Raw genomic sequence first — 27,969 nt, forward strand, 5'->3', positions numbered from 1 at the left:
CTGTCTGTTCTGTGTTTCCCAAGTCTGTGGGAGCGCCGCCGGGTCCTTCACTCGGCCACATCAATGGACAGCATGGCCTTGATGGCTGGGAATTTGTTGCAGGAAAAGTCGGCGACTAGTTGCTTGGTGCCACTCCGGGTGGGAAGAATCTCAAATCGGATCCGGGACTTCTCCTTGGGACGCAGGGCTGGCACACTGATGGGGAAGGATACAGATTAAGTGTTGATGTGAAAGCCAGAGGGCTCCAAGTTTGGCTCTAGTGGTGTCAGGCAAAGCTACCACTTCTTCATCTCTCTCTCTAACTGCCTCTGATAACCTGGGTCCCTTCAGTTCTGTGACTTCTAGTTGGTGGGGAGGCAGGAAGTCTTACAGTCTCCCAAATATGCTAAGCCCTAGTGATCAGATGTCAGCACTGGCAATCAGGACTTCAAGTTTGATGAACTCCAAACAAAATGCAAATGAAGATCCTTGCCTACCAAGCCCCACAAAGAATGAAGATTTGAGGCCATAGATTGCTCTCCCTGTCCTACTTAAAGGCCCAGGGCAGGCCCACCTGTCCCACATCTGGCCATCCCTACAAAGCTGCTTAGACCCGGAACTCACTCGATTTTGAGGTTGCCACGTAGCAGGCCGCTACCCTCCACCATCAGCACGCAGTCCCTCACTGGCTCATCCAGAGGGTTGGAGAAAAGCATCTGCACGTTCACAGGCTTCCGCACGTGAGCCTCGTCCAGCACCTGTAGGGAGGGTCCATGAGTCAGGGTGCTAGCTGTGTGGCCCCTGCCTGCTGCCCTGTAAGCGCTGAGCATGGTGATGGGTGGAGGAGGAGGAACATGGCCTAGGATGCAGGAGGGAAGGGAGCTTCATTCAGCCCCAACTATCAGGTGGTCTCCTAACCCACGTGTGGCACCAAGACATCACTATTATCCCTACACTGTGGTGGGAAACAGATTCAGAGGGGGACCTGTGCTGTCCTCTGTGACTGGAAGCAATAATATGACAACTCCTCCAGAAGGGGCAGCTACTGCCTCTGAAGACAGCCCACTGACAGTTAATTTTCCTGAACCTCCTGATTATTTTTTTCTTAAGAAAAAATTTATTTTGTTTGTGTGTGTGTGTGTGTGTGTGTGTGTGTGTGTCTTTGGCCTTTCAGGAGGCTAGAAGAGGACCTCAGCTCCCTGGAGCTGAAGTTAAAGGCCATTGTGAACCACTCAACATGGTTCTGGGCACCAAACATGGGCAAGAATAGTACTTGCTTAAATGGCCATCTCTCCAGCCACTTTATTGGTTGTGTCTTTTTTTACCCTTAAAGTCATTCCTGGGAGATGCCATCTACTTCGGATACACCGAAGACTCCCGAGGTGACTCAGGTAGAGGTTCACAGCCATGGTCCCTTCTGTGCTTGATCACAAGAATTGGGGCAAACAGGTTATTTTTCTGTGGTGACACCCAGGCTGCCAATTTCCTTCCCTGCTTTGGGAGCCCAGACAATTCCTATGTGTCACGTTGTGGTCGACCAGGCTGGAGTCACAGGGGATGATGTCTTGATTTGGGGTCATATAAGCAACACAAACTACTTATTCACCCCAAAAGGTGGAGACTGTCATTTATTTGATAAGCATCAGCTTCGAATCTGGGCAGACATAGCCGGCAAGAGGGATAATTACTTATCTCTCCCCTTCTAGCTAGGAACAAATGATGTCATGGAAAAAGGAAGCAAGCGTTTTGGAAATAGATGTTGAAATTGTGTGACTGGCAGATTGCTCTCTTTTCTTCCTTTGAGAAACACTGGAGATTGCTGGGCTTGTGAGTTTCTTTCCTTTGTCGTAAGTGCTCATGGCTGCCATTGTAGAGTGTCAAAGGCCAAGCTCAGACAGATTTGACAGCTTGGGAAACTCACACACTGGGAAAAAGAAGGACTTTCCTGCCCCAAAGCATAGGCTATTTTTGACAGATTCTGTAACACAGAGCAGTGCATTGTGAATAAGTGAGGCATATTAAACACCACGATTACTATAATTTTTCTCCTGGAACTCAAAGTATTTGTAATAATTTGAAGAGAAAAGCATAATTTTATGCGATTGATGTATGACAACGCTACATAAGTAGTACCAGATTCTTCTTGCTGACGTTAAATTTATACATCTGTATATTTAGCTATCTTTATTGTTGTTTATTAACCAAGTCTATAAACACATTCATTTACATTTTCAAATATCTGTTTCTTTCTTTCTTTTTTTTTTCTTGAGACAGGGTTTCTCTGTGTTCAAATATCTGTTTTTTATCTTTATGGTTATGTATTAATCTGGGTCTATAAATGCATCCATCAGACTGGATATGGACCACTAGCCATGAACTTGAAGATTCGCGCCCCTTTGGGAAAATACTCAGATTTTATTTCTGATCTCATTGTCTAAGGTCCCTGTGTTAACCCGTGTTAATCACCAATCCGCATTAGAGGAGACAACAGAGTTTCACCCAACATTTATCTTTTTATAGATTTTCTTTATGAGTTTAGAACTCTGGCTGCTCTGAGCGTACCACACATTGACTTGTTTAGTGGACAAAAATATCCCTGTTTTCTAGAAGCTCCAAAAGAGGGGAGAATGTGGAAAATTGGGTATCTCTGATAAAAAGAGTTCTTGACTGGATACAGTGATAAAGATGCTATAGTGTCTTTAAAGATAAATTAGACATCATATGGAAATCTAAAAAATGTTGAGCAAAATTAAATATATGAATAAAAGATGACTCTAAGGATGTTTGAGGATTAGGGAGTAAAATGGGGAAAACTGACTTAATTTAAACGATCATGGTTTTTGGGCAAGATGTTTTTACAGCTAAGCTGGTCACTGACCAGAGTTGTTCCCCAGCTTAGGGAGTGGGGGACAACATTCAACTGTCGATCACATCTTGGAAATGCCTTGTGAAGCAAGAGGGGCTGCACCATGCAGGGCCTCTTGGATGGCCAACAGCTTCCCTCTGGGAAGGGAGGAAGGGCAAGCCACTAGCTCTGCTGTGACTGGGACCCACGGAGGGCGCTGCTTCTGTTTTAAAAGTTTGTGTGGTAGGATGGATCCCGGGACAGCAGTGACACCCGTTTTTACTGGCATTGACTAACAGATAAGGGGACAAATTGTTATACAAAGTCTGTTTTTAGCTGGGACAAATGTTTAGAACGTTCTGAGGCTGTGTCACTGGTGACCAGGCCTGACTGTGAAGAGCTATCAAGAGATGCTAACCCTGAGGAATTGACACCCTGCCAGGGGAATGTCTTCTCCTGACAGAGTTGGAGCAGCAGACTTAGCTAAAGGACCTGCTCACTTTCTACACTGATGAATACTGGAGCCCAGCTATAAGGCCAAGTCACTTTAGTACAAGACCCACGGTTGGGACTACTGCCTCACAGTGACTGTCTGTCCCCTGAGGTGGGACTGCTGCTGTTTTGAAACACAGCTGGACCAATCAGGACAGCAAGGCTAGCTGCACAGAGAGATGGGAGCCTGCATCAAAGTGGACACACTGGGTTCCCTCTTGATACCAGGGACCCTAGGAGCTATGGGCAGCTTAGAAGAGATGGGACCAAGATGGACACAATTACCTGGATCCTACACAATGGGCGCTTGAGAAGCCGGCAGTGGGATTGTACAGGAAGAGAAAAACTATGTATAGATACAGTAGGTGAAGGTGCGGCCTGATCCACAAGAGGGTCTTGTGTACACCCCTAGGGAAAATCAGCCTTTTCTGCTCACTTTCTGGTGTCTGTGGGAGGCACTCCCCACATCCTCTTACCTCCAGGGTCAGGGTGGGGTTGTCTAGGATGACGTCCCTCTCCACCACCACCTCAGCCTCATCTGTCACCTTGCATATGGCTGTGGTTCGGATCATGTTGTCTGCCTTCAGGTATCTATCGTACCGAGAGTACGCAATCTTCACAGGATGCTGTATTTCTGAAAGGAGAAGCAGGGAGTGGGCGATCTGAGGGTGAAGATGGGCTCTGAGATCGTCCCTAGGACTGAATTATGGTGGGCTGAGCTGGCAGGAGGATCCATAGGTAGCCTATTTACTTTCATTGCTCAGGTCTTGTGGGGTGTGTGTATGTGTGTGTGTGTGTGTTGGTTTTGGTTTGGATTTTTAGCAGTATGTGTATGTGTTCCAGAATAGGGATCGAGAAGGTGCCAGGATGTAAGCCAACAAGCAGACTCCAAAAATGGGGGACTTGCTGAGCTGAAGTACAGATGCCCCTCCCAGGCCTGGGGAATATCAGAGAATGTGTTTCTTTCTAAGGGACAGGGTAAGAACAAGGATGCTAACCGACTGCCTAATGGCTTTATCGCTGCTGCCATTAGGCAATCGGTTAGCATCATTGGCCAAATCAATGCTTCAGTTCTCCCAGCCATCTAATAAACTGCGATTCCAGCGTGAAGGTGCCCTCGACTTCCTTCCTCTCTCTGCCCCCCCCACCGCAGCTGTGCACACACTAGCAAGGCAGACTTTAAAGACTGCAGTCTCTTCTAAGTCATGGCGCTCCTCCTGTGCTTCACGGCAAACAACCCCCATGGTTCCCTGCTGCCTTAGGGAGCAAGTCCAGACTCTTAACTTGTCCCTGTCCCAACTGTCCAAAATGCACCGCTTCCTTAAAAAAAAACCACCCCGCACCTTCTTATCATTCTGTATGCAAATTAGGCGTGTTTCCACACATTTTGCCTTGTGGGTTTTCCCTCCTCTGGCTTCTCTCTAGACCCTGAGAACTCTCTCTCTGTGGCGCTGAGGACAGAATCCAAGGCCTTGTGCACGCTAAGCTCACACCCTATCAGCAAGTTACACTTCCACCCCTCTCTCCCACCACTGTAGAAGGCAGGGATTTCCTTCTTCAGACACTCTGCGCACTGTTCTCCCTTCCCACAGTTGCTCTTGGTGGCCTGGGGGTAAAGGCAGCTAATTAGGAGAAAGCTCCTTCATTTTACATTCTCATTTTACAATGAGAAGAACTGGCAGGAGCTGGAGAAGACCTCCTTGGATCTGCTGATCCTCGCTTCTCAGTGGCCCAACTCTGAGGCTCAGAAAGGGAAGGAGACTCACCCAGGCTTACCCAGCAAGTCCCCGAGCACTGGGACTCCAGGACCGCTTCACCTGCCTCCTCCCTGTTTCCTCCCTGTTTCGTTCGGTTCTGCTGTCTTTACAGAGGATAAAATACTTTTTCCTAGCCGGGCGGTGGTGGTGCACGCCTTTAATACCAGCACTCGGGAGGCAGAGGCAGGCGGATCTCTGTGAGTTCGAGACCAGCCTGGTCTACAAGAGCTAGTTCCAGGACAGGCTCCAAAGCTACAGAGAAACCCTGTCTCGAAAAACCAAAAAAAAAAAAAAAAAAAAAAAAAAAACCTTTTTCCTTTGTACGGAATATTTCTGGCCTACAGAAATAGGTCTTCCTGGGCGAGAGATGTATCTTTGCTAGAGTTCTTGTCTACCATTCAGGTGATCCCGAGTTCCATCCCTAGGTCCCCCCGACTAAAACAAAAAGGCTCTTTTTTTTTTTTTTTTTTAGTGTCAGAGGCAAATAATAGCAACAGTTGTTTCTGATATTGCAATTTCTGCTGAAAGACAAACTGTAATGTATGTACCTATCAGTGAAGGTAACATAGCTCACTTTCTCTTGGAACTCTTCCAAGACAGGCTGTATAATTAATCAGTTTCTATTAATTCTTGGTGTGAAGCAAAGAGCCACCCCACCCTTGCTGATCTGCTTTGTCAGCCTAAACTTTCCTAACAGCTCAAGGATTCTGGCAATGTGGGCACACCTGCGTTCTAATCCCATGGAACCAACCTCCCTCGGCTCCACCTTGTTCCCGGCCCATCTCTGCTGCCCTGAAGCAGCAGTGAACCTCCCAAAAGCTTAGATCTCCAAGAAAATCTGTCACTGTCATCAGGACTCAAGAAATGGCACTCAGACCTTGGGAGCTATGGGCAGCATGGGGCAAGGGTTTAAGATCCTGGAATCTATTGCAGGCCACCCAAGGCCAAACATACAACAGGACTAGGGGGTGAAAGCAGGGTGGCAGCAACAAAGATAAGAAGAGACATTGGGTTTAACATCAGGAAACCAAGGACCAAGACCTCAACCCATAATCACTATGGCAAAGCAAGTCACAAGTCTCTGAAAGCCTTATGTCGGACTCTGTAACATAGGTCTTGAAGTCCACCTCATTTAGAAGGTCAGATGAGGTCACATTTACTATGAAAATCATGCAGGGTAGCACAAACCTGTACAGGGATGTTGTGCTGTGGCTATGAGCTACTAAAGCCTCCCTTCTTCCCTTGCTAGGGTGTAATAATATGAGGTTAGCACCACAATGACGGGCCTTGCTCATAGGACAGCAACGTCCAGAGCGTCAGAACTAAGGCTTACCCATGGAGGCCATTCATTACCCCACCCATAGTGAATTGACTCACCCAAAGCCCAGCAGGAGCCCTTCTGTGATCAGCTCCTTAGGCTTATTGAGTCCCACCAGCAACAAGATGAGTTACCTTCCTCGGGATCCAAGGAGATCGTGGCGGAGTCCTTCCAGACTTCGTGGACAAGGGTGCCGTTGTAGACGATGGTCCAGGCTGTCATGTTCACTGTCACTGTCTTCCTATCCCTTGTCAGGTTTTTGAGCATCAGGGCCAGACTGACTTCTTTGCCCACTGCCAGTGCACCAACGACCCTGAACCTCCCAGAAATGCTGGGCGTCCCTTCCTCCCCTGCCAAATCTCTCGCAGACGTGGGGCCGAAAGATGCATTGGGTTTCAGTTTACTCAAAGCCTTCTGGTGCACTTGTCGTTCCTCACTGGAACCTGTGAGTTGGTGAAAGGAACAAAAACCAAACAAGGACACCTCGGGGATGTGACCGCTATTCCCACAATGGACGGCATGACCAACCCCACACCCGAAAGTGACGTAGAACTAACATTGACACCACTTCTGTGGGTCCCAGTTGCTCCCAGCAAGTGTCTGATCTTGTAAGGTCTCCATTAACACTTCCTAGTATAAGGCTTCTAGACCAACCAGTCCCTGGTCCTTTCCCCATCGAGTCTACACTGTCAGGAAACCAAGGGGAAAGCTGGGTCAGTTCCTGTAAATAAGCACTATGGGGTATCATCCTTTCTTTGCTTTAAGTTAGATTTTTTTCATTTTCTTTCTCCCTCCTTTCCTCTTCCCCTCCCTCCCTCCCTCCCTCCCTCCCTCCCTCTCCCTCCTCCTTCCTTCCATCTCTTTCTCTCTTCTTTTCTCTTTCTTTGGATGAAAAGTCTTTTGTGAGCCTTGAAGGACAATCATTTATAAACAAATGGCAAAACTGAGCCAAGGAGTCTTAGAACGAATCCATAAGCAAAATCAAAGTTACGAGAAAGAACTTCAAAACCCTTCCCCTGTGCCCCTGCCTTGTGTCTATAGGAACTATGGGAGTCAGGAGGTGACACTTCTGTCTGTACAAGTCAACAAGAAATTCCTGTGACTGATAAGGTTCCAAGTCATGACTAGTTATAAATTCCAAATTGCTGAGAAATTTAGACTCTCCAAATGGCAAGGGCTAATCTAAGATGGTGCCTTTCCCCGACCCAGACCAGGCTGTAGGTGCTGCTGACTATGACAGCAGAAGCAGTGCATGGAGAGCCCTGGTGACACCCTAAAAAGGCTTGTGGCACACTGAGAACAGAGCAAACTATTTCAAGCCCAGCTGGCTAAGCAATTCACCTCTGATTCCCTGCCTTGACCTGAAGACATATGTACCATACAGCAGAAGGTCCTGGCTTCCCAAGAAGACAGAAGAGTAACCGTGTTGGCATTTGTGGGCCATGTTGGTGGCCCCTAGGCTTTTTCCAACCAACTTGTGAACATTTCAAGGTAAATCAGAAGGCTTACTACGGGTGCTCTCCAAGTTAGCGAGTCCTTTCCATGAATTATGTATATTTCCTGGCAGGGACCTCAGAGGCTCATGCTAAGAGAAGCTGCTGGTTTGAACTACTCTGGAATTTGGATGAAGAAAGGGATAGACTCGTCTCCAGGGATCCGCAGCCTGGTCCAAGGATCCTCCCCTGTCCCCAGCTGCAAGAAGGTAGCTGGATTACCAGGCTTGACAGCTCCTGGAGGGCCAGGTTCCTCTGGATGCCCTTCCATTCTTGCTGAGTTCTCAGTCCACACCCAGGGCTGAAGGCTGTGCTGAGCTTCTGAGCCTCTGCGCCTGAGACCTTGAAGCAGGCGTTTGCATAAGGAGGTTCCAGAGCCTATATAGGTCACCCGCTGAGCTTACTCAAGACTATGCTTCCTGCTGCTGTTTTCCCAGCACAGCATTGTGATTGTGTAAATGCTTAGCAACCCATTTTATGAGCTTTTCCTGCCTGGGGCCCTCTGAGACCAACTGGCATCATTAGGCAAGAAGATCTGGATACATCAGACAGCTGCTCCATCTTGTCGTGCATGAGCTGAGGTGCTGCCAGGAGTCCTGTGGGCCCCTCTCTATTGCTTAGGAAATTGTTAGAACTTTGGAGAAGCAGGATCAAAGGGTGAGAGTAATAGGAACTCTCACCGGCTCAGACAACCAGGTAAAAGGTACCTGCGCAAAGCAGGCTATGAAAAGGCCTCATTCCAGGGAGAGCACAGACATCCAAATGATGGAAGATCACCATCCCTAGTCATTAAGTCCTTGCTGTGTGCCAAGCACCGCACTTCACACTTTACGTACATTTTTGTGTTGAGAACCAACCCCAGAGAGGCATTGCTATTCTCGTCTTACCGGCAAAGGGACAAGAGAACCGGAGAGCCTACAAGCTTGTTATAAGTGGGAGGTAGGACTGAGAGTCACATTCTATCCTGGTTTATTTGTTTCCTGTTTTCTACACTTGCTTTACATCATGACATTGAAAATGCCAGTCTGGCACCTGCCTCTCCAGTGATAGCATCTGCTGTGTTTTATCTACAAGGTACCTGGAGTAGGCATCCAGACAGTAGGCATTCGGAAAGTCGTCAGAATCGAAATAGAATCACTTGTGCCAATCATAACAAAAATAAACAGATACTTGAAGCCGAGAGGTTACTAAGGGAAGAGTTCTTTTCATAAACGCCTGATGGCTGCTTTGGCAAAAGACTACCAGAACCATGAGCTTCTCCAGAGGCCACAAATGTAACTCAACCCAAAAGAACCACAAGGACATCTGCCCCGCAATTGTCTGTTCAACCTTGCACCGCTACCACCTTGGTTATTCATTACTGTGGCCAAAAAGTAATGTCTCAAAACATCTGATGACATTGTCTTCATTTCTGCCTCTGAAAGCATTCTCTTCACCTCAACCCCTTTGAAGAGACCGATGGTTTTCTACGGTGTGTGTGTTCTTCCAATGTGCTACCATTCTCAAACAAGTGGGTTTCAGTTATAGAGAATCTCACTGGGATTTTTTTGTTTGTTTGTTTTTTCATATTGACAGACTCAGGAGTATTTATTGACTGAGGACAACCTGCAAAACATCCATCCACGGGTACCTGGTGTGGATGCCCCTGTCCTTGAAGCCAGACTCCGCCTCCTGGAGCCGGTTTTCTCCTTCTGTGAACTCCAGCCAACAGCAACAGCCACTGGTTGTCAGAGATTTAGTCTGATTTTAGGGGCACTGCAGGCACATTTAGAAGGACGCTTTTTTGCTCCCTTCCTAGAAATTGACTTTGCAGATCAAGTGAGTCAACTACTTCCAGGTCTTTTGGGAAGAGTGAAGTATCAACCCACTGAAGAGGCCTGTGGCCTGCTAGAGCCACTGCCAAATGCCTCTGGGCTATTTCTAAAGTCGAACTCCACCTTCAAAGGGAGAACTCCTGCCATTATTGAGAACTATGGTGCTCCAGGTTCCCGAAGCAACTCTAGTAGAGATAAGACAGTTTCGCAGCACATGGCCTTCCAAGGCGACTGTAGGATGCCAGCAGCGGTACAAATGATGGAGATTTCAGGGACCATGGCATTTGCCTCTTCAGGTGACCATACCTCTGGGCTTCTTAGGGGATGGGAGCTATGAATGTATATGGCATAAGCCCACATTCCTGAATTTCTTTGTCTTTTTTTTTTTTTTTTGTCGAAATAGCATTTTCTGTTTATGTTCTGGGAGACAAAATGGACTGATAGAAAAATGTGTCCCAAAGCCCTGAGAAATGTGCCTCTCCCTGTGATGTTCCATCATAGTGACATTAGTTCACTTGTGCGATTGAGAAAGGATCACCTCTGGAGGTGGGCTGGGCTGACAGCTGTCTGTGCTCTGTGGCTATGTAGCTTGTGTGTTAGCTGCTCTTGATGTTTCTGTCCCCACTGAAAAAAGCAGTTGAGCACTCGATGGTAGAGAGACACACCCTACCATTTGTACAGAACAGACCGAACTGTAGAGGTATTGGGTAAAGGGCTTTTGTCTTGTCATTCCCAAAGCTGTCCGCCCATCACTAAGTTCCTTGTGACATCACTCTGTCAGCGCCAATCTTACCTTCTGGATACTTATACTTGTCTGTGACATCCAAGCGAGAGTTGCTGCCCACGGCCTTGGTGCTGATGTATTTGCCAATGGAGTAAGTGTCCAAAGAATTCTGCTTCTGGCTGCCATTGCTACTGTTATAGATCCAAGTGATGCGATCGGCATTGACCTCCGCGAAGATGAAGACCATGTCAAAATTCAGGTTTATATCACCGTCTCGTATTCCATTAACGGAAGCGGGACCACACTGGAACACACCTGGCGGCCAAGATGTAGTGTTTGGATGCACGCAAACCATAGTTAAGCTCATCCACTTCCAGCCTGCCTAGGCACTGCTTCTGAGGGCCTTCTGCCAGCATGTCAGCCCTCCGCCTTTCCCTCAGCCAAACTGCAACCCAGACCGTGACCCGCTGGTATGACATGGAACAGCTACCCACCACCATCATTCTGTACCAAGTCCCAGGTCCAGCTCCACTTAGGCTGAACTGTATGTCCTACATGTGTGTCACCTGGGCTGATACTCTGATGCCAGTCTGGTCTTGCTGTGAGGCGCCGCTGCCTTTCTGCCTCTGAACTCACTGTGGCCCAAAGATGCACTGACCCCCCATTTCTAGAAGTCTTTCCTGAACATCTAGTGCATGGAGTTCCTTGCTCTATGTCCTAACCCCAACCTTCACTTTTCTCTTCCAGTATTCAGCACAGGTGGATTATTTGGACACACACACACACCCATATGTTTATAAAACTAACAAAAAGATACACGCATAATTTTTTATACTCGGGGGAAAGGGTGACCCAGATTTTTTTTAAAACCATAAATCACAGAAAGTAAATTTGATATCTTGGCACACGTAAGACATTAGTGGGTCAGTAGTTAGTCTTGGTTCTGATACTTTTTATTTTCCTTTCTATTCCGTTTTGTTTTTACTTCTTGGCATGGTTACAATTCATTAACTTGATTTTATAACCTCTCACAAGTTGCACTGAAAAGTCTAGAAAATACTAGCTAGAAAATACTCAAAAGGTTCCCCTCTAGCCCCAAGTTTACAAAAGGGTGTCTGTTAGCAAGGTCAGGGTAGGGACATTAGTGTGACAATAAGGCTGAATTTTTATTCTAAGTCCTTTCATAACTTCTGAGCTGCTCTGATACTTTCAATTATTTATGTATATTACTTATATACATAGCATATATTAATTAATACTTTTTTATTGTTTGAAAGGAACAGCTCAAAATGAAATTAACAGTCAAGACAGGCTTCTCTAGAGGTTAGAGGCAGAAGATGAAAAACTCCAGAGAGTCTAAGACCCAACTTTGATGGGAGAGGAGGTAAGAGACGAAAGTGAGTGTATGGGCCCTTGGGAGGGACAAGGCACTGGGTCTAAAGGGGAGGCTAGCCTGCCAGAAGGCATACAGGAGCAGAAACAGCAGCTATTGCCTTGGGCAGGCCTGTCACAGAAAGAATAATAGGACTGAATGCACAGGGCTTCTGCCCTGGGAGGACCATGCTTTTGGTGGCAGTGGTAGGAAATAATTATTGACAAGGGCAGGTATCTTTTCCCTGTTGCCTGCCATGTGCTAGGGATCTTCAGTGGTAGCAGCAGCTGGAGGGGCTGCAGAGGAGGTGTCCATTTAAACAGCAGCACGGGAATCTTTTTTTAAAAAAAATCCTTCATCCCACTGTGCATTGGGGAGCTAGAGAGGGCTTTGGGTTACTCCCTCCTGTAAATAACAGAGCCAAGCTCCGGCAGCTCCGGGGAGATTACCTTGGCTTCTCTCCTGCGGGGTGGCATCCAGCACCTGCCATCCATTGTATGAGGGGCCTAGGTCAGTCCGCACGAACCAGCCTTCATTCCAGACATGGAAATTCCTGCAGACAGAAGCCCCGTAACTAGTGAATGGCAACAATACATCTCCCGCCAAACAATGTGGCGCCCAGTTCCTCCCTGAAGGTGCGGACGCTGTGCCAGAGATCCTGCTGGCCTTGCTGGGCATCCTCGCCCGGAAATCATCCTAGGACTGTGAACTGAGATTCCGAGACACGGGAGCCACAGCTCGGGTGGACGGAGGGGAGTGAGGGGTCTGTTCTGAAAAGTAAGAGTCAGGGAAAAGGACCCCAAATTCATCTCTAAGCTGCTCACATGTCTGGGTGAACCTTGTATTCACAAGGCAGACCAGGTAGCCCAGCGAAAATGATGGAACTGAGCTGTCCCCACTATACTGGGAGTTTCAGATCTGGGTCTCGCAAGGATCTTGCTGCTACACAGCAAAGGAATACGGTCGTTTGCCCCACCTAGGGTAAACCAAGGTAACGCAACATACAAAGGACCAGCGATTACATTAGTTTGGCATGGAGAGAGAAAACGGTCACGTGTTGGCGTTGTCAGGCAAGGCCCTCACAGCAGCTACTATGACCAGAATCGATGACGTGTAGGGAGATAGATCTACGGAGAATGAAAAGAGGAACTTCTGGTGGACAGATAGAAATATTTTTTGAAGGACCAAATGGAAACTTTTAAGTGCAACCTCCCTGATATCTGAAATTGGATAATTCACTGGGGGAGTTTATTAGGGAAGAGCTGTAACAGGGGAAGGATGAACACACTCGAAGAGAGATCTGCAGAGCACTTGGATCATCTAGTCTGGAAATGGAAGAGGGAAAAAAGACAAAAAAAAAAACCCAATAAAGTAGAGAAATAGGCACAACATAGATGCCAGACAGAGACTTACATATTAATAAAAACAAAAATAAAAGAAAAACATGCCAATAAAGACGGTTTTAATAAGCAGTATAAATGATGACTGGATATATGACAATAGTTTTAACCTCACTGCTATTAAAAGAAGATTAAAATGACAAAGAGAAACCGTGGCAGCCATGCAGATTCTACCTGCTAGTCTAGCAGAGGTTAAAGTCTAGGCTGGGGGCCTTGTGCACTTTCAGTTAAGAAAGCAAGTGTTACTGCATACTACTGAGGATTTAAATTGCTATGACCTTTGCAGAGGGCAATTTGGCAATGAGTATAAAGAGCTCTAAAAAATTTGCATATTCACTAAGCCAGTATTTCCACCATGAGGGATTTCTCCAGGGGGGATTTTTATGAATATGCACAGTCATCTAGGCCAGGGAACTCCACTCCGGCGTTGCTCGTGAGAGCAAGGATGCCGGAGGAAAAACTGGCCAATAAAAGAATAACCAGAAAAACTGTTGTGCAGCTATAAATGGAATATCACACAGCTGTAAAATAAATGACAAGCAAAATGAAGCTAGCATTTAACAAGGAGGGGTTCTCTAAAGTACAGCATAAAGTAAGAAAAACAAACGCAAGCTGTGTGTGCGTGGTGCGCACTGTAACCCTGAGATGCCAAATCAGGAGACTGTAAACTCCAGGCCAGACTGGGCTAAGTAGTGACACGCATCTCAAAACCAAAACGGACCCCACATAAAACAGCAACAAACAAACAACCCCCTTAAGATACCTCAATTCAGCCAAACCAAACCAAACCAACCAACCCAACAAACAAACAAACAAATCAACTGGCAATTAGATGTTCTAAAATGAAAGCAGAAACCTAATTAAAAATCAGGTTAGGAAACAGTGTGCACATCTCAACATGTACACGTGTGTGTATAAATCCTTTTCAATTAAAACCGCTTGGGGCTGGCGAGATGTCTCAGTGGGCAAAGGTATTTGCCGCGCAACGCTGCCAACCCGAATCGGATCTTTGGAAGAGTGTAGAGGCGGAAGGAGAAAGAGTCAGCTCTACTTCACTGTCCTACACATATGCTCAGTGCCACCCACCCTACCCCTCATGAACACACACAGGGTAATAATAAAATCACTAAAAACAATTATAGAGGAGTTAAGAACTTAGCTCAGAGGTACAGCACTTGCCTCAGAAGCTTGGGGTCTAGGTTTGGTCTCCATCATTGGAAAAGATTGAACTGAGTTAGTCTCTAATGATTCAATTGTATTAGCCAAATTAACAGTTTATGATATATACAATACATATAAAACAAATTTTACATTATTTTTGTAGTGTTTCATTTTTTAATTAGGAAAATTGTTCACTACTTGCATGACTAGAAAACAAATGAATATTTAAAAGATTATGTATACTAAAAAAAAAATGACAAAAGCCAGGACAGCGTGAACATAGAACATTTAGTCCTCTAAGTGCCTTCAGTATATTTACTCTTTTTGTGTGTGGTGGTAGGGATCGAACCCAGGACCTTGTGTATGTTAGGTGAGCACTCTACCATTGATATACAGCCCTGCCTCTGCATTAACTCCTTTAATCTGTGACTGTATAAAATGGAAATAATTACCATCCCTTTTTGACAATTTATAAACTATGGCACCAAGAGAAATGATCCAGCATCTTACATGGAGTGAATTTTAATTCAAATATAAGGGAGAGAAAATGGAAATATCATAATATTAGTAGGGAAAGTAAAATAGTTTAAATATATGATGGGTTATACTACATTTAAAATAATTTCATTTTGGAGGATATTCAATGGCAGGAGAGTATGTTTAAGACTGGAGCTCAGTGGTAGAGTGCTTACCTAGCATGGGCAAGATCCTGGGCTCAGGGCTGGAGAGATGACTCAGTGGGCGAAGGTGATTTCTACCAAGCCTGATGACCTGAGTTCCATCCCTGGAAGCCACATGGTGAAAGATCTGATTCCCACAAGTTGTCCTTTGACGTTCACAGGCTCACTGTGGCACACATATGCCCTCACATATAAACATCCATCCATCCATACATAGACACAGGCTGTTTAGACAAATAATAGATGTAAACAAATTAAAGACTCTAGGCTAAGTACCTATCCTAAAAAACAAATCCTATGGCTGAGGTCATGAAGAGATTGGCTTCCAAATATGAGAAGTAATAGACAGCATCTATCACATGTTCTATCTTGAACTTTGCAAAATGTATTACTTTCATTCTATAATCAATAAAAGGGCACTAGGAATGGAAAGAAAACTATCAAATGTTAAAATGTGTGAACAATATGGCCATAGATGAGTTTTGCTTCTCTTAGGTTTTGAAATTTCCTGTAACTAGAGAAAAAAGTCATAAAAATTATCTCCAGAAAGATCCAGGAAGTCCAATTTCAAATGGTCCATAAGATTGGCTAGTCCACACCAAGGAGGAGGCCCAGGAAGTGTGACGATGACCACAGGTGGACATAAGAGGCACAGGAAGGAGGAGGTGGTGAGGATGCCGAGCCTCACATCACATTGTTTCTGGCTAAGAACCCTAAGGGAAGGGTCCTTTAGCTTAGACAAATCTGTACAGTCGCTGTGTTTTTACCATTTATTTGTAAGATGGGAATTTGAAGACAGAGCAGATACAGGTGCATCCTGGCTCCTCCCTCTGGCACAATTGGCCACTTCAGTCGCCTGTGCTGGGGATGTGCATCACCAAGGAGATCCTTGTTCTTATTTCTGGTCACGAGCACTCTTTCCTGACTAACTGACCTTCAACTCGATTTCTATTGAAGGCTTCAGGACAGACGCTCTGGAAGAGACACTTTCCACCTCAGAGCTCCCTGAAGCCTGCTCCTCCCAGCTCCCCAGTCACCTTAGTTGTAATGCGAACTTGGGAGCTCTGGAGGTGTCCTGAGCTCTGGTCAAGTTTGAGTTCCCAGGCTGAGGAGATTCTGTCTAGAGAGCGGTCTCAAACCCCTCTGACTTCTGCAGGTAAACTCCAAACACAGCCTTAGGTGCTGTCTCATCTGGACAGCTTTCTTTCCAGATCTGGAGAGTGTGCTAAACAGAGCTCGGTGCTGCCTCTGAGTCTTGGGCATTGCCCAGCGACTCCATCTTTACTCCATAATCACTGCTCTTTGTGTGCGGTTACAAGTTTGGACCTCTGGGCACCCTGTGTCGCGGTGCAAGTTCTGAGCCAAACCTGCTGATTTGAACTGCTTTGGGGGCAAGGCCACTCTAACAGCCTTGGTGACCTCTTTGCAGTCACGTGGTTAGGGGTTATTAAGGGCAGGAATCCAAAGGCAGAACTCTGTGTAAGCAGGCAGGGATAGGCCACTGCAGAAGAATTGGAACCAACAGCTCTTCTTTGGACACTCACTCCCTGGGCAAGGCAGGGCAGGGCAGGGCAAGGCAGACCTACCTTGGAGCTCTGCAAAATCTACAGATGGGTCCTGTCTGTGGCTACAGAAATTGAGAGGGAGAATGAATAGGGAAAAGAAGCTAGAATCAGCAAGAAACCTCGGGGCAACTTTTTTCTAATAATTTGATTGGGTAGTCTCCAGAGCCCTCCCCTTCACAGTGGCCCAGCAGAAAACTGGGTTAACAACAACAACAACAACAACAACAACTTCAACCCACCAACATTAAGTTCCCCCAAAGCATCCTGCTCCTGAGGAAGTCAAAGGCTCTGGATAGACACAAAAGCTTATCTCTTAGTCGGAACCAGCAGCACCAGTAGGGAAAGGGTGTGCTCCACAGAAGGCTGGGCATGGGATTAAAAGAAAGCCCGGGAAGAAATTGCAGAGGATTCCTGACCTAGTCCTTCAATTTATAGGTGGGAAATTAAAAAAACAAAAGAGACAATAGAAACAGCAAAAAGAAATTAAGCAACTTGCAGATAGTGAGAGTATTTGTCTCTAGCTGCCCTTCTTTAGAGAAGTTACAGGCCATAAGGGGCTGGTTCCATGATTCCCTCGGGTAACAAACTCTTCAGTGCTCAAATCCCTTCCATAAAGAGACATAATATTCAACATAATCTATGTGTAGCATCATATTCTTGACATCATTTCTAAATGACTTATAACGCCTAATATAATATAAAATAAATGTGGTATACAGTTATATAATACTGTTTAGAAAATAATGAAAAGGAAAGGCCTATTGTGTTCAGACAGACAAAATCACCAAAGGCCTAACTACACTTCCCGATCACAGTCTCTTGAGTCTGTGAGTGTGGAACTCATTCATTCACAGAGAGCTGGTTGTCTCCCCTCTGTAAGATGACCATTCTAGACCTAATGTGCTTTCTGGTAGTAGAGACCTATTATAATCTATTTCTAGCTTAGTCACAAATTTACAGTGTGACTTTGGGCAAGTCATTTTTCTTTGTGGCAGCCCTGAGACATGGTTGGTCTTATTAGGAAGTGCCACTTACTGTTTAATGTGAGCCAAGGAAGCCAGCTCTTCCATCCAAGTGGGTCGGACAGCATCCGGCCTAAGCAGATCCCACCCACCACACCACGGTGGCTGCCCCCACTTTGGAAAATACCAGGAAAGGCGTGTTGTGTTTGGGAGGCTTTAGTCAGGGATAATAGCAACAATGTTCTCTGGTGCTTTGTAGTTTTCAAACCTGCCTGAGTTCAAATCCCATCTCTACCTTCTAGTTATGTCTTTTGGGAAAAGTATTCAACCCTTCTGTGCCTCAGCCCCTCAACTGTAAGTTGGGCCTTAAAATAATAAAATAATAATACCTATCTCATCATTTGTGAAGTGTAAACATTTAGCACAGAGCACACTCATTGGCATGCCACCGTGTATTGACTGTCGTTACTGTTGCTAAGCAACTCAAATTGATCCTCACTTTCCGTAACTTTAGGCTCATATGGACAGGAGTTGAAAGCTTCCAATATTCATGACACAAAGATTTAGACCCAAGACTTTCTGCCTAAAATTAAGCAGTGCTGATTATAACAGGGAAGTAACTCTGCCTTTGTTGGTATACTGATATGTGGGTCTCTGGAGGGAACAGCTAGATCTCATACCAAACACATGGTCTCAGAATAACAATGTGGTTGAGACTCAGAAGAGCTGGCAAGAGGTCTGAATGTTAATCGAGTCCTAGACCAGCTCTTATGCTTCCCTGGAGGAGAAACGTGGGAAGAGAAGGATAAGGAGGCTTGCACACGTCTATAGCAGGTGGGTAGCAGAGCTGCAAACAAGGCTCAGGGCTCTAACACCATCCAGGCCTGGTTCTCCACACCCAGCTGTTTGTTAGGGAGTGGGGTGGGGAGAGGATGCCATTCCTGTTGCCTTCTAAGAGGGGATCCATCAAAGGAGAAGGAGAGCGCGGGGGACAGGACCCACAGGACTGTCTGATTCTAAAATGACAGTGGGGTTACCCAGGTCTGTCTCCGTCAGGTCCTTGTCTTACAGGTGATTATATTTCAGATAAATTACTAAGCTGGCAAGAAAATAAATGCAATTTAAAAGCCCCACCTTTCTGTTTTGTTGAAGGCTTGCTAGAGGACTCCTTCCCTGGGTTCTCACAGGGCTTACTCTGAATCACTGGCCTGGACATCACACGGTATGCTGCCTTGCTAAGTAGCCACACTCAATGCCCCAGTCCCTTGTCCCGAACACTGCTGTGAATTCTTTCAGTAGAGGAACCCGGGCTTAAGCTATCTGATCTCCTTGCAGTCCCTGGTGTGCAGGGTCATCATGGATGAGCTAAACAGAAGGGACCTTCCCCCAAAGCTGAGTCAGGCTGCCCTTGGTTAGCCAGCTGTCTTCCTCCTGTAATGGAGTGCTGTTGCCCCAATATTCAGAACTGACTGTGAGGAGATTTCAGACACAATAACAAAGCAAAACTAGGGAAGAAGAAAAAAAAAATACTCATTTGTGGGAAGCTGGAAAACAAAACCCTTGTTCTAAGTATTGATGTCTCTAGAGGGAAAGTTGTATATCTGCCATGCGACTGCGGGTTATGGGAGCTCGCTCTCCTGTGGAGCGAGGGGATGTTTCGGTTAGTTCAGCTGATGACATAGGGTTATTTATTTACATTAACAGCTTTCCCCACTTTTCCTATTTTCACTTCATTTTATTCTATCAGACTAAAAACAGCTCAGAAAAGTTGGGCCTTCTTATTCCGGAAATAATAATATGTTATATAAACAGTCTCAAAGTTGAACAAGAATGATATCAGCTCTAAAATTCACCTAGCCATGTGTCCTCTGAAACTGATTCAGGCAATGGATTCTTGACTACGAGTGTGGGGCTATCGAGACTGGCAGCGATCTACGCGTACACACCATTTCCAACTGCTAACAACTGATAATAATCTATCATATGGTATAACCTTAAATGGCTGTAATAATATGCATATATTGTATACACATTGCTATAAATAGTTATACATTTCTAAGTTTTATATAACCTTCTTCTAGTCGGCATCTGTTATAAATTATATATCTGTGTGCATATGTCTACATGTGACAATGGCCTATTTATAATTAGAAATATATGATACCTAAACATATAAGCTTTCTTATTTTCATCTGCAACCCAGAATAAAATGTCTTCATTCTGTCGACTAAGATGCATAATAAATATGTATAAGCTATGAGAAAATGCATTGCTTTGTTTTTGTCCTGTTTAAGAAGATAAGCTGTGTGTGGTGGTGCACGCCTGTAATCTCGGCACTCAGGAGCCGAGGCAGGAAGATCCTGAGTTGAGGTTATCCCGGGCTACGGAGTCATTCTCTGTCTCAAAAAAAAAAAAAAAAAAAAAAAAAAAAAAAAAAAAAAAGAAAAAGAAAAAAGAAAGAAAAAAAAAGAAATACAAGGAACAAATAGCTCTAACAACAACAAGAAGAAGACAAAGTGTCCCCTGGAGAAGGAAAAAATATTCTTAAGTCACCTTAAGTCATCTGGTTGTTTGAATTGAGGTAAATCGGTGTTTTGTTGCTGTTGTAGGAAAATCAGTAGCTACAAGATTTTAACTTCTCAAGTGGAACCAGGACTAATGGATGCTATAAGCCCAGGACGGTCCGGAGTTTCTGGCTCCGCCCTCTACCGGCATCAGACCCTTCCACGGTCTGCACTGCAGTTCCCGCGAGGGACGTGATTATCTCGGGCAGCATCTCTGCTCTCAACCATGCCTGGCTCACAGTCACTTTTCTTCCAGTCCCAGCGTGGAGCTGGGCTCCGGGGCAAGGTTGGGGAGGGGGGTTGCTCAAACTTGGTGCTCTATGCCCAGGGAAATGGTGGTTGATGGCTTACCACACGCTGTCGCTGCCTTTCTCCAGGGGATTTCCCATGGCGTCGTAGTACACATCCACGCTGAGGTTGCGGTCTGTGTCGTGAGCTGAGTTGAAGTTGGTGATCACCCGGGAGGGAACCCCCAAGCATCGCAGCACTGCAAACCAAGGTCAGTGTGAGGATGTTGGCCGTGGTGAAGATGGTACGTTAACGTGCCCCATTACCACCCATAAAAGCCACACCCCACCCACATACCTGTGTTGAGGGTCCCAGCAAAGACCCAGCACTGGCCATATTGGACTGGTCTGAAGCCAGATTTTTTCCAGTTCTTGAGGATCTCCACACTGCCATTCCAGGTCCTGGGGTCCAGGCCACCAGCATAATTGCCACTCCAGTTCCCAGCAAGAACACCGTTGTCATCATTGCTATTGATCTGTGTAGAAACACCCCCACGTCCAAGTGAATCAATACCATGCCTTTCCCATAGGAGTGAGTGGGTGGGGGATGGGGACGCCACGGGGTCTTGAGTGCACTTTTCTTTCACAAAAACTGTAACAAATCTCTCAGGGGGAGTGGAGCTTATGAATTTAGAAGTACTTAGTTTAATGGGTCATGTTTGATTGCTCTTGAATGACATCAATTCTGTACTGCTGGACGATACAGAAGTAGGGGACTCCACAGTTTGTCAGCAGCAAGACTGGGACCAGAAGTCCTGTTTGCAGGAGACAATGGCTGTTTGCTTGGGGATGTGGGTGGTGCCTGTGGTTTGAAGTGTGTGTGTGTGTGTGTGTCTGTGTGTGTGTGTGAACCCGAAATTACTTTAGAACTTTCACATATGACTTCTTAGAAAAAATAAAGGCAGAATATTGGTGTTCCTTTCTTCTTCGTTCATTCATTAATTTGTTCATTTATCCACTCAGCTTAAGCACGGTGCTTGTGTAAGGGACACAACTGTGATACGACACTGATAGGACCCTGGGCGAGGGCTCAGGGGACCTCAGTCTCCTTTTCCATTTCTTTTAGAGACAAACATGAAGTTCTTATAGATGAAACCATCTCGAAGAATGGGATGCTGGATCCATCAAGTAAGTTGTCTGTGGGGAAGGGTCAGAGAGGAAGCGGTGAACAACTGTTGAAAGTGATGGCAGATGTGGAGGGACTTGTGTCTTCTTCTCTACTTTTCTATAGGCCTGGGTTTCTTCAAAGAGAGTTGGGGATGTAGTTCAGTAGTAGGGTACTTGTCTAGCCTGTGGTAACTCAGTAGTAGGGTACTTGTCTAGCCTGTGGTAACTCAGTAGTAGGGTACTTGTCTAGCCTGTGGTAACTCAATAGTAGGGTACTTGTCTAGCCTGTGGTAACTCAGTAGTAGGGTACTTGTCTAGCCTGTGTGCAGCCCTGGGTTCAATCCCCAGTGCATGCAGTACAGACTCACATGCCTCTTTTGATATTCTCATCTCTCCAGGTGAGAGAGGAGGGAGAGTTCAGAAGCACTACCTGTCACCTGTTTCCTTGGTGATCTTGGGAGTCAGTTTGTCTCCCTGACCACTAGGCCTTCCCATTCCAGTACAGGGGAAGTGAAAACTAGATGCCCCAGAGGAACCTTCCCAGCTGTCCCATTCTCAGAGTCCATTAAACTTTGCCCTTTATCTCAACCATACAGTGAGAGCCTAGACTGAGACCTCATACATTTCTCAGCCCATCGGATCTGCCCCTTCTCTTTGGAACACGTGGGTGTACCAGGCTTACAAGAGTGGACAGCAGACACAGAAAAACCAGGACAAGCCTCCAGCCTTCCCGAAGCCCCAAGAGGTGAGCTCTGTCTCACTTCTAGTGGTGCCACGCCAGCTAGGGTGGCCCTGAACGTGGAAGAGCGGCAGCTCACAGGCTCCTGGGTCACAGGTGCTTCAGGGTAGGTCCCTGCTGGCTCAAAGCCTAGCACTTCAAAGCTCTGCATAAGCCATAATTAGCTCCTGGCCTGACCCAGCCCAACAGGAGGGTCTGGAGAGAGCATCAGGGAGGCACGTCTGAGGAAATCGGCTCTGAGATAGAGTGGGTTGGCCCCAGGCTGGGAGTGAGTCAGCAGCTGAGGGAGCCGGCCGGCTTCCAGGTCCGACTCACATACTCTATTTGCTGGCAGGAAACTTGGCTTCTTAAGTGACCCTGAACTCGAGTTTTACTTAATCTGTTTTCATTGACTACCCCTTTATCCAAGCTCCTTGCTTTGTGAGGTTCTGCCCAGTCCCCTTTAGTCCATTCTCTGTCCTGGCTATTCTGGGTCTTACAGATCTGGTTCTAAGCATCTCTGGGTCCACTTCACCTCTTTCCTGTAAGCCTTTGTTCTAGATCCCATTGTTTTGAGAAGTCCTCCCTAATTAAGCTAAGGCATCAGCATGCCGCCCAAAGCCTGTTCAGATTTCTAACAAAGTAACTGGGCAGCTTGGGAATAGTCCAAGAAGTGCCTAAACCATGCGCCAACATAAAAAGACACTAAAGGGATTTCTGGATTATTATTTAGTTCAAGAAAGTAAGAATGAAAGAACTGACTTTGGTTGTGAGCCTTCTTTGGAGACAGGGCCCCACTGTGAAGCTCGGGATGACTGGGAACTCCTCCTGATCCTCGGGCCTCCTCAGGCTCCCAAGGGCCATCACATCCAGTGAGCTTTTCATTTCTAAGCAGGTAGATCCTCTGGTCACTTTTTGATAGAGACATCCTGTGTACACTGAGTACAGAGCCATGGATTCTTTCAGGATTATGAGATGTGTGTGTGTGTGTGTGCACGTGCATGTACACACGTGTGTACTCTGGTGGGATAGGTTTCCCATGTATGGGTCCATGAGAATGGAAAGAGTCCCTGAGCCGACAACTCAAAACCTTGCTTGACTCACAGGGCACACCATGGAAAGGTCACATTAGCCCACGGAGCCTGTCTCTCTGTCTAGATAGTGAGTAGGACAATCTGCTCTCTTCCTGTTGTGACACTTGAGGGTTCCATGCTGCCAAGCAGGTGTATATTCCTGTCTCAGTGGGTGCATGCTTCTCTTCCCAGGAGGCCTCGTGATGGAGCAGAGGCTTAGCTTTTCATCACATCCTGGTGAGCAACTGAAGGCTGTGTTCCCATCCCATCTAAGAAAGGCCTGGCCATATGGCAGAAAGAGCTTTGAAACTAGCCATGCTTGGGTCTGGTTCTGTCATTGCTTCTCAGTTACTAAACTTACAGGAGTCCCATGGTCTCTATTGGCAAAATGGGCCGGGTCGCAGCTACCAAACGCCTTTGGCAAGGCTCCCATGAGGCATGGAGTGCATGGGTCTGATGTGCGGTCACATGGCAGCCTGGTAAGCAATACTTACTACCATTTCCTGTTTCTTACCATGGCACTCAGCACCCGGCAAACGTATTTGGGATCATTTCTGCGGGCCACATCAGTAACAGGGTCACGACGGAAATTCAGACTCCTATCCAAAATGGAGAGGCTGATGCTCAGAATGTCTTCTTCAAACTGTTCATAATGGGACCACATGGAAAGAGGGAAGAAACGATCCATGTTGTTGTCGTTGTTGTTGTTAGTTAAGGGAGCAAGAAGCACAATGGTGCCGGGCGGCGGTGGCGCACGCCTTTAATCCCAGCACTTGGGAGGCAGAGGCAGGCGGATCTCTGTGAGTTCGAGACCAGCCTGGTCTACAAGAGCTAGTTCCAGGACAGGCTCCAAAGCCACAGCAGAGAAACCCTGTCTCGAAAAACCAAAAAAAAAAAAAAAAAAAAAAAAAAAAAAAAAAAAAAAGAAGCACAATGGTGAAGACCACAGGGCTCCTTTGGCCCTTTTGCTCGGTGGCCTTCAGAGCTAACAGCTGCTGAGGAAGAAGCCACTGCACCCAGCCTTTACCTAGCAAGCTCACCAGACCCCTCTACATGAGCCAGAACCCACCCCACTAACGTGAATGGGAGACAACAGGGAACTGTTCATTCTTAGCTTGTCATGAACTCAAGAACAAGTCAGCCTTTCTAGCCTTGGTTTCTCCATCTATTTAATGATGGATCAAGCAAAATGCATCTCAAGGTTCCTTTGTGGCTCTGACTATTATCGTGAGTGTGTCACTTAGATTCCTGGCAAACTAGGTCTACAGATAAAACGTGCGGCTGAAGACATATCTAAAGCTATTTTCATAAAGTAAGACACACACAGATTGTTTCACACGCTAGCTCTTGTTGCCTTAAGTCTCCGCATTTGTTTCTCCTTCTTCCTGGAATGTTCTTCTCCAAGACTTCCTTACCTTGTCAGGTTCAATAGACCCTTCTTAGAAAGGCTTTCACAAGCCATCCCACCAAGAGAGCCCCGCTCCCACCCTTGGGTGTACTATATACTCTTATCTTCCTCATCTTCTTCCTTTTAACGAAGTCAACACATAGACTCAACTTAGAAACTTACTGGAGTTGGCTACATAATAGAACCTGGAATCTGCAGGAGTGCACCTCCCCACCAACTTCTGGGCATCTAGGTAGCCTGGGTGCCCAAGGTCCCTCATTCTAATTCTTTTGCTTACCACCTGGAAAAACTGAAAGTGAAAAAAAAAACACTCCTAAACATTTTCTAAACTGAGAAAACCTGGGAACTTGCTGAACTCAGGTGTCAAGGACACAAAAGCTATGACTTTGAAAGGCCAAAGCTACACAGCGATGGAGCTTTACCACGTTTTCATGTGACGTGAAAGCCAGAAGCTGCATTAGTGTCCTGAGATTCTTTGCTGGGCCTGCTATTTATTTGTGTGTCAGGCATCAGAAATATTTCACCTCATCAATTCAGTAATGAGTTCATCTTGCCTACTAGACTGTGACTCACTTGAAGCAGAAAATTTATTCATCTGTATCCTTAGGGTTCAGCTTAGGGTCTAGAGCAGAGTAGACGGTCAACAAATGTGTTCCAAATGAATGAGCAGGAAATGAAAGGCAGGAAAGTGAGCAAATCTGCTAGAAGACCTGAGCATCTTGTGTTAGGGACATAACCCTTGCCCTTTTATGGTCCTTTTACCTGTCCAAAGTTCCAGCCAACCATGCCAATTCGGTTTGTGCTGCCCACGTAGATGATGCCAGAGTCTTCCTCAACATACTCTTGTCTTTCGGCGGAGTTACTCATGAAAACATCATCCGCTGTTTGACACACACACACACACACACACACACACACACACGGGGAAAAACAGAAACAAAAATAGAGCCTATAGTGAATCAATGAAATAAGCTTTCTTCCACTCCTGAAGACTGAAGAGCAAGAGTCACTTGGACCCATACCACTATCTGACTAATTTTCTTTCTTTTCTTCTTTTATTCCCCCAAGACAGGGTTTCTCTGTGTAACAGCCCTTGCTGTGCTAGAACCAGCTCTGTAGACCAGGCTGGTCTTGAACTTACAGAGATCTGCCTGCCTCTGCTTCCTGAGTCCTACACAGAGATCCGCCTGCCTCTGCCTCCTGAGTCCTACGATTAAAGGCCTGCACTACCACCGCCCCACCTATCCTGCAATCTGACCGAAGAATGAAGTCTTGAGCTATGATGCTTGCAGCTCTCCCTGTGGGGGCTCAGGCTGGAAAGAGAGGCTAAGCTAGAATAAAAGCCTAAAACTTGGACCCAAGAATGAGATCGCTCCTTTAGATAGAAAGGTAGTAGGGCACGACCTCACTGCAGAATTGTACTGTAGTCATTATCTCTTATAATGTATCACGTTATATATAATGTGTATATAAAAGCTTATACAATTCTCATGGGAGCCTGATGTACACTCAGTGGGGACAAATTTGAGGATGAGATAATGTAATTGCCTAGAATCACATGGCTGGGTTAGCTTTTCCGCTCCTCCTACAGTCCATAAACTTTCTACAGTCAGTTCTAGGCCTGTAAGGAGAACTTCTCAATCGTCCTTATTTTCTACACTCATTGCTTCTATTAGGGTCGTGGGGGGGGGGGGGGTGCTGTGGTCAGAGACCTACCTTGCAGCCATGGGTTGAAGAGCAGTATAAACATCCCGAGTTTCTGAGAGGAGACCCTGCCCTGGGAGGAGATCTCAACATTCATTGTGTACCACCCGATGGGAGCATTGGCAGGACTGGCGACGACAATGGTCAGATTATTGTTGTTGTTGGCTTTGAGGGCTGCATTCCAGCCACCTGTACTTCTCCCAGAGATTGAAAACACAGCCTTTGTCCTGGCTGACTCTGAGGGTTGGGGACCTGTCAAGGAAATAGAAAATGAAGGAAACAAACGGGAGCTGGATAGGTCCTGAGGCGAAATCAGGCTCTGGTGACACTGTGAGCTCCTTTAGGTCAACGGTTCTCACGCTATGGTCATGGCTCACCTAAGACCATCAGGAAACACAGATATTTACATTATAATTCATAACAGTAGCAAAATTATAGTTATGAAGTAAAATAAAATAAAATAATTTTAAGGTTGAGGGTCACCACAACATGAGGAACTGTATTACAGGGTTGCAGCATTTGGAATGGTGAGAACCACGGATCTAGGATTTCATCCAGTAAAGCATCCCATCACAGGGCTTGCGGGAACATGTAGGCCACATCCATCTTGATTTGAAGATGATAAGTCTCATGCTCAGAGATACAGAGCCACCAAAGTCAACCAATCAGTGACATAACCCAAAGCCCAATGACCCCTCAAGGGCAACGCAGCTGTGTGCATGTGCAGAAGAAGCAGAATGGGTACCAGTAGAAACAACGAAGTTCAGATCTTCTCCAGACTCGAGACTTCGGCTGCAGGATATTACCATCTCCCAAGGCTGTCCTCTCCGAACAATGAAATCCCGGCTGGAGTACTTGTCTGTGTGATGTGCCCTCCGGTTCACAGGCATCTGCCAGTTGACATTTTGGACTTCTAAAGCTATGAGACAGAAAGCAGAACCTGAAGTCTTGAGGGGTCCTTACATAGTGTGCAGCATACCAAAGGACAGCCATGGGTGAGGAGGCAGGGCAGAGCTGAGCTTCTAGAAGGAGTCACATTAAAGCACAAAAGCTTTGACTCTGCCTAGTAGGATGGTCACCACTTGTTCCCATCCAACCTTTCTGCATTCAAACACTCCAATGCACAGGACCCAAGATCGCACGAGCGCGTGGCCTTTCTAGACCACTCCACACGCTATCCCTTCTGCTCAGAAGCTCTCCATCTGCCTGGTGCCTTGTTGTCAGGCCTCGAGGAGCAGCCGAGCACTCAGGGAAATGGCACCCAACCAGCTAGAAGAGCAGTGTCAGACGAGACTGAGAAGACAGCGTGGTGGGTGAAGCCCTCGCTCTGAAAGCCTGAGGACCTGGGTCCAGACCCTTAGCATCCCCAGAAATGGTGCAGCTGTAACCTCAGCACTAGGGGTAGAAACAGACAGATCTCCAGGGCTTGCTTACCAGGCAATCTAGATGAAACAGCAATCTCCAGGTTCAGGGAAAGGCCTACCTTGAGGAATGTGGAAGGGGGCACTGAGGAAGGTATCCCCACACCAGCATCTGGTGTCCACAT

The 27,969-nt window shown here is 46.3% G+C and overlaps 1 protein-coding gene across 1 annotated transcript; it reads right to left on the bottom strand.

Moving 5' to 3' along the window:
* Positions 1-47: 47 nt before the first annotated feature.
* Positions 48-27,969, bottom strand: Tgm3 (transglutaminase 3). The gene is made up of 13 exons (XM_042055137.1): positions 27,858-27,969; positions 27,169-27,363; positions 26,436-26,675; positions 25,482-25,600; positions 23,826-23,954; positions 20,712-20,889; positions 20,478-20,613; positions 12,244-12,347; positions 10,492-10,737; positions 6,526-6,834; positions 3,793-3,950; positions 604-737; positions 48-195 (listed from the first exon to the last, which is right to left on the bottom strand). The coding sequence occupies exons 1-13, from the start codon at positions 27,967-27,969 to the stop codon at positions 48-50; spliced, it is 2,208 nt and encodes a 735-aa protein (XP_041911071.1).

The sequence above is a fragment of the Arvicola amphibius genome, chromosome 5, assembly GCF_903992535.2.
Source record: "Arvicola amphibius chromosome 5, mArvAmp1.2, whole genome shotgun sequence".
NCBI classification, from domain to species: Eukaryota; Metazoa; Chordata; class Mammalia; order Rodentia; family Cricetidae; genus Arvicola; species Arvicola amphibius.

What these genes read in the sequence shown, in the direction of transcription:
- Tgm3 (XM_042055137.1), bottom strand. Translation starts at nt 27,969, where the DNA reads ATGTGGACACCAGATGCTGGTGTGGGGATACCTTCCTCAGTGCCCCCT. An exon ending in TGTTTCATCTAGATTGCCTG is followed by an intron (nt 27,364 to 27,857) that starts GTAAGCAAGCCC and finishes TCAAGACTTCAG; the next exon opens with GTTCTGCTTTCTGTCTCATA. An exon ending in TTGGCTGGAACTTTGGACAG is followed by an intron (nt 23,955 to 25,481) that starts GTAAAAGGACCA and finishes CATTATGAACAG; the next exon opens with TTTGAAGAAGACATTCTGAG.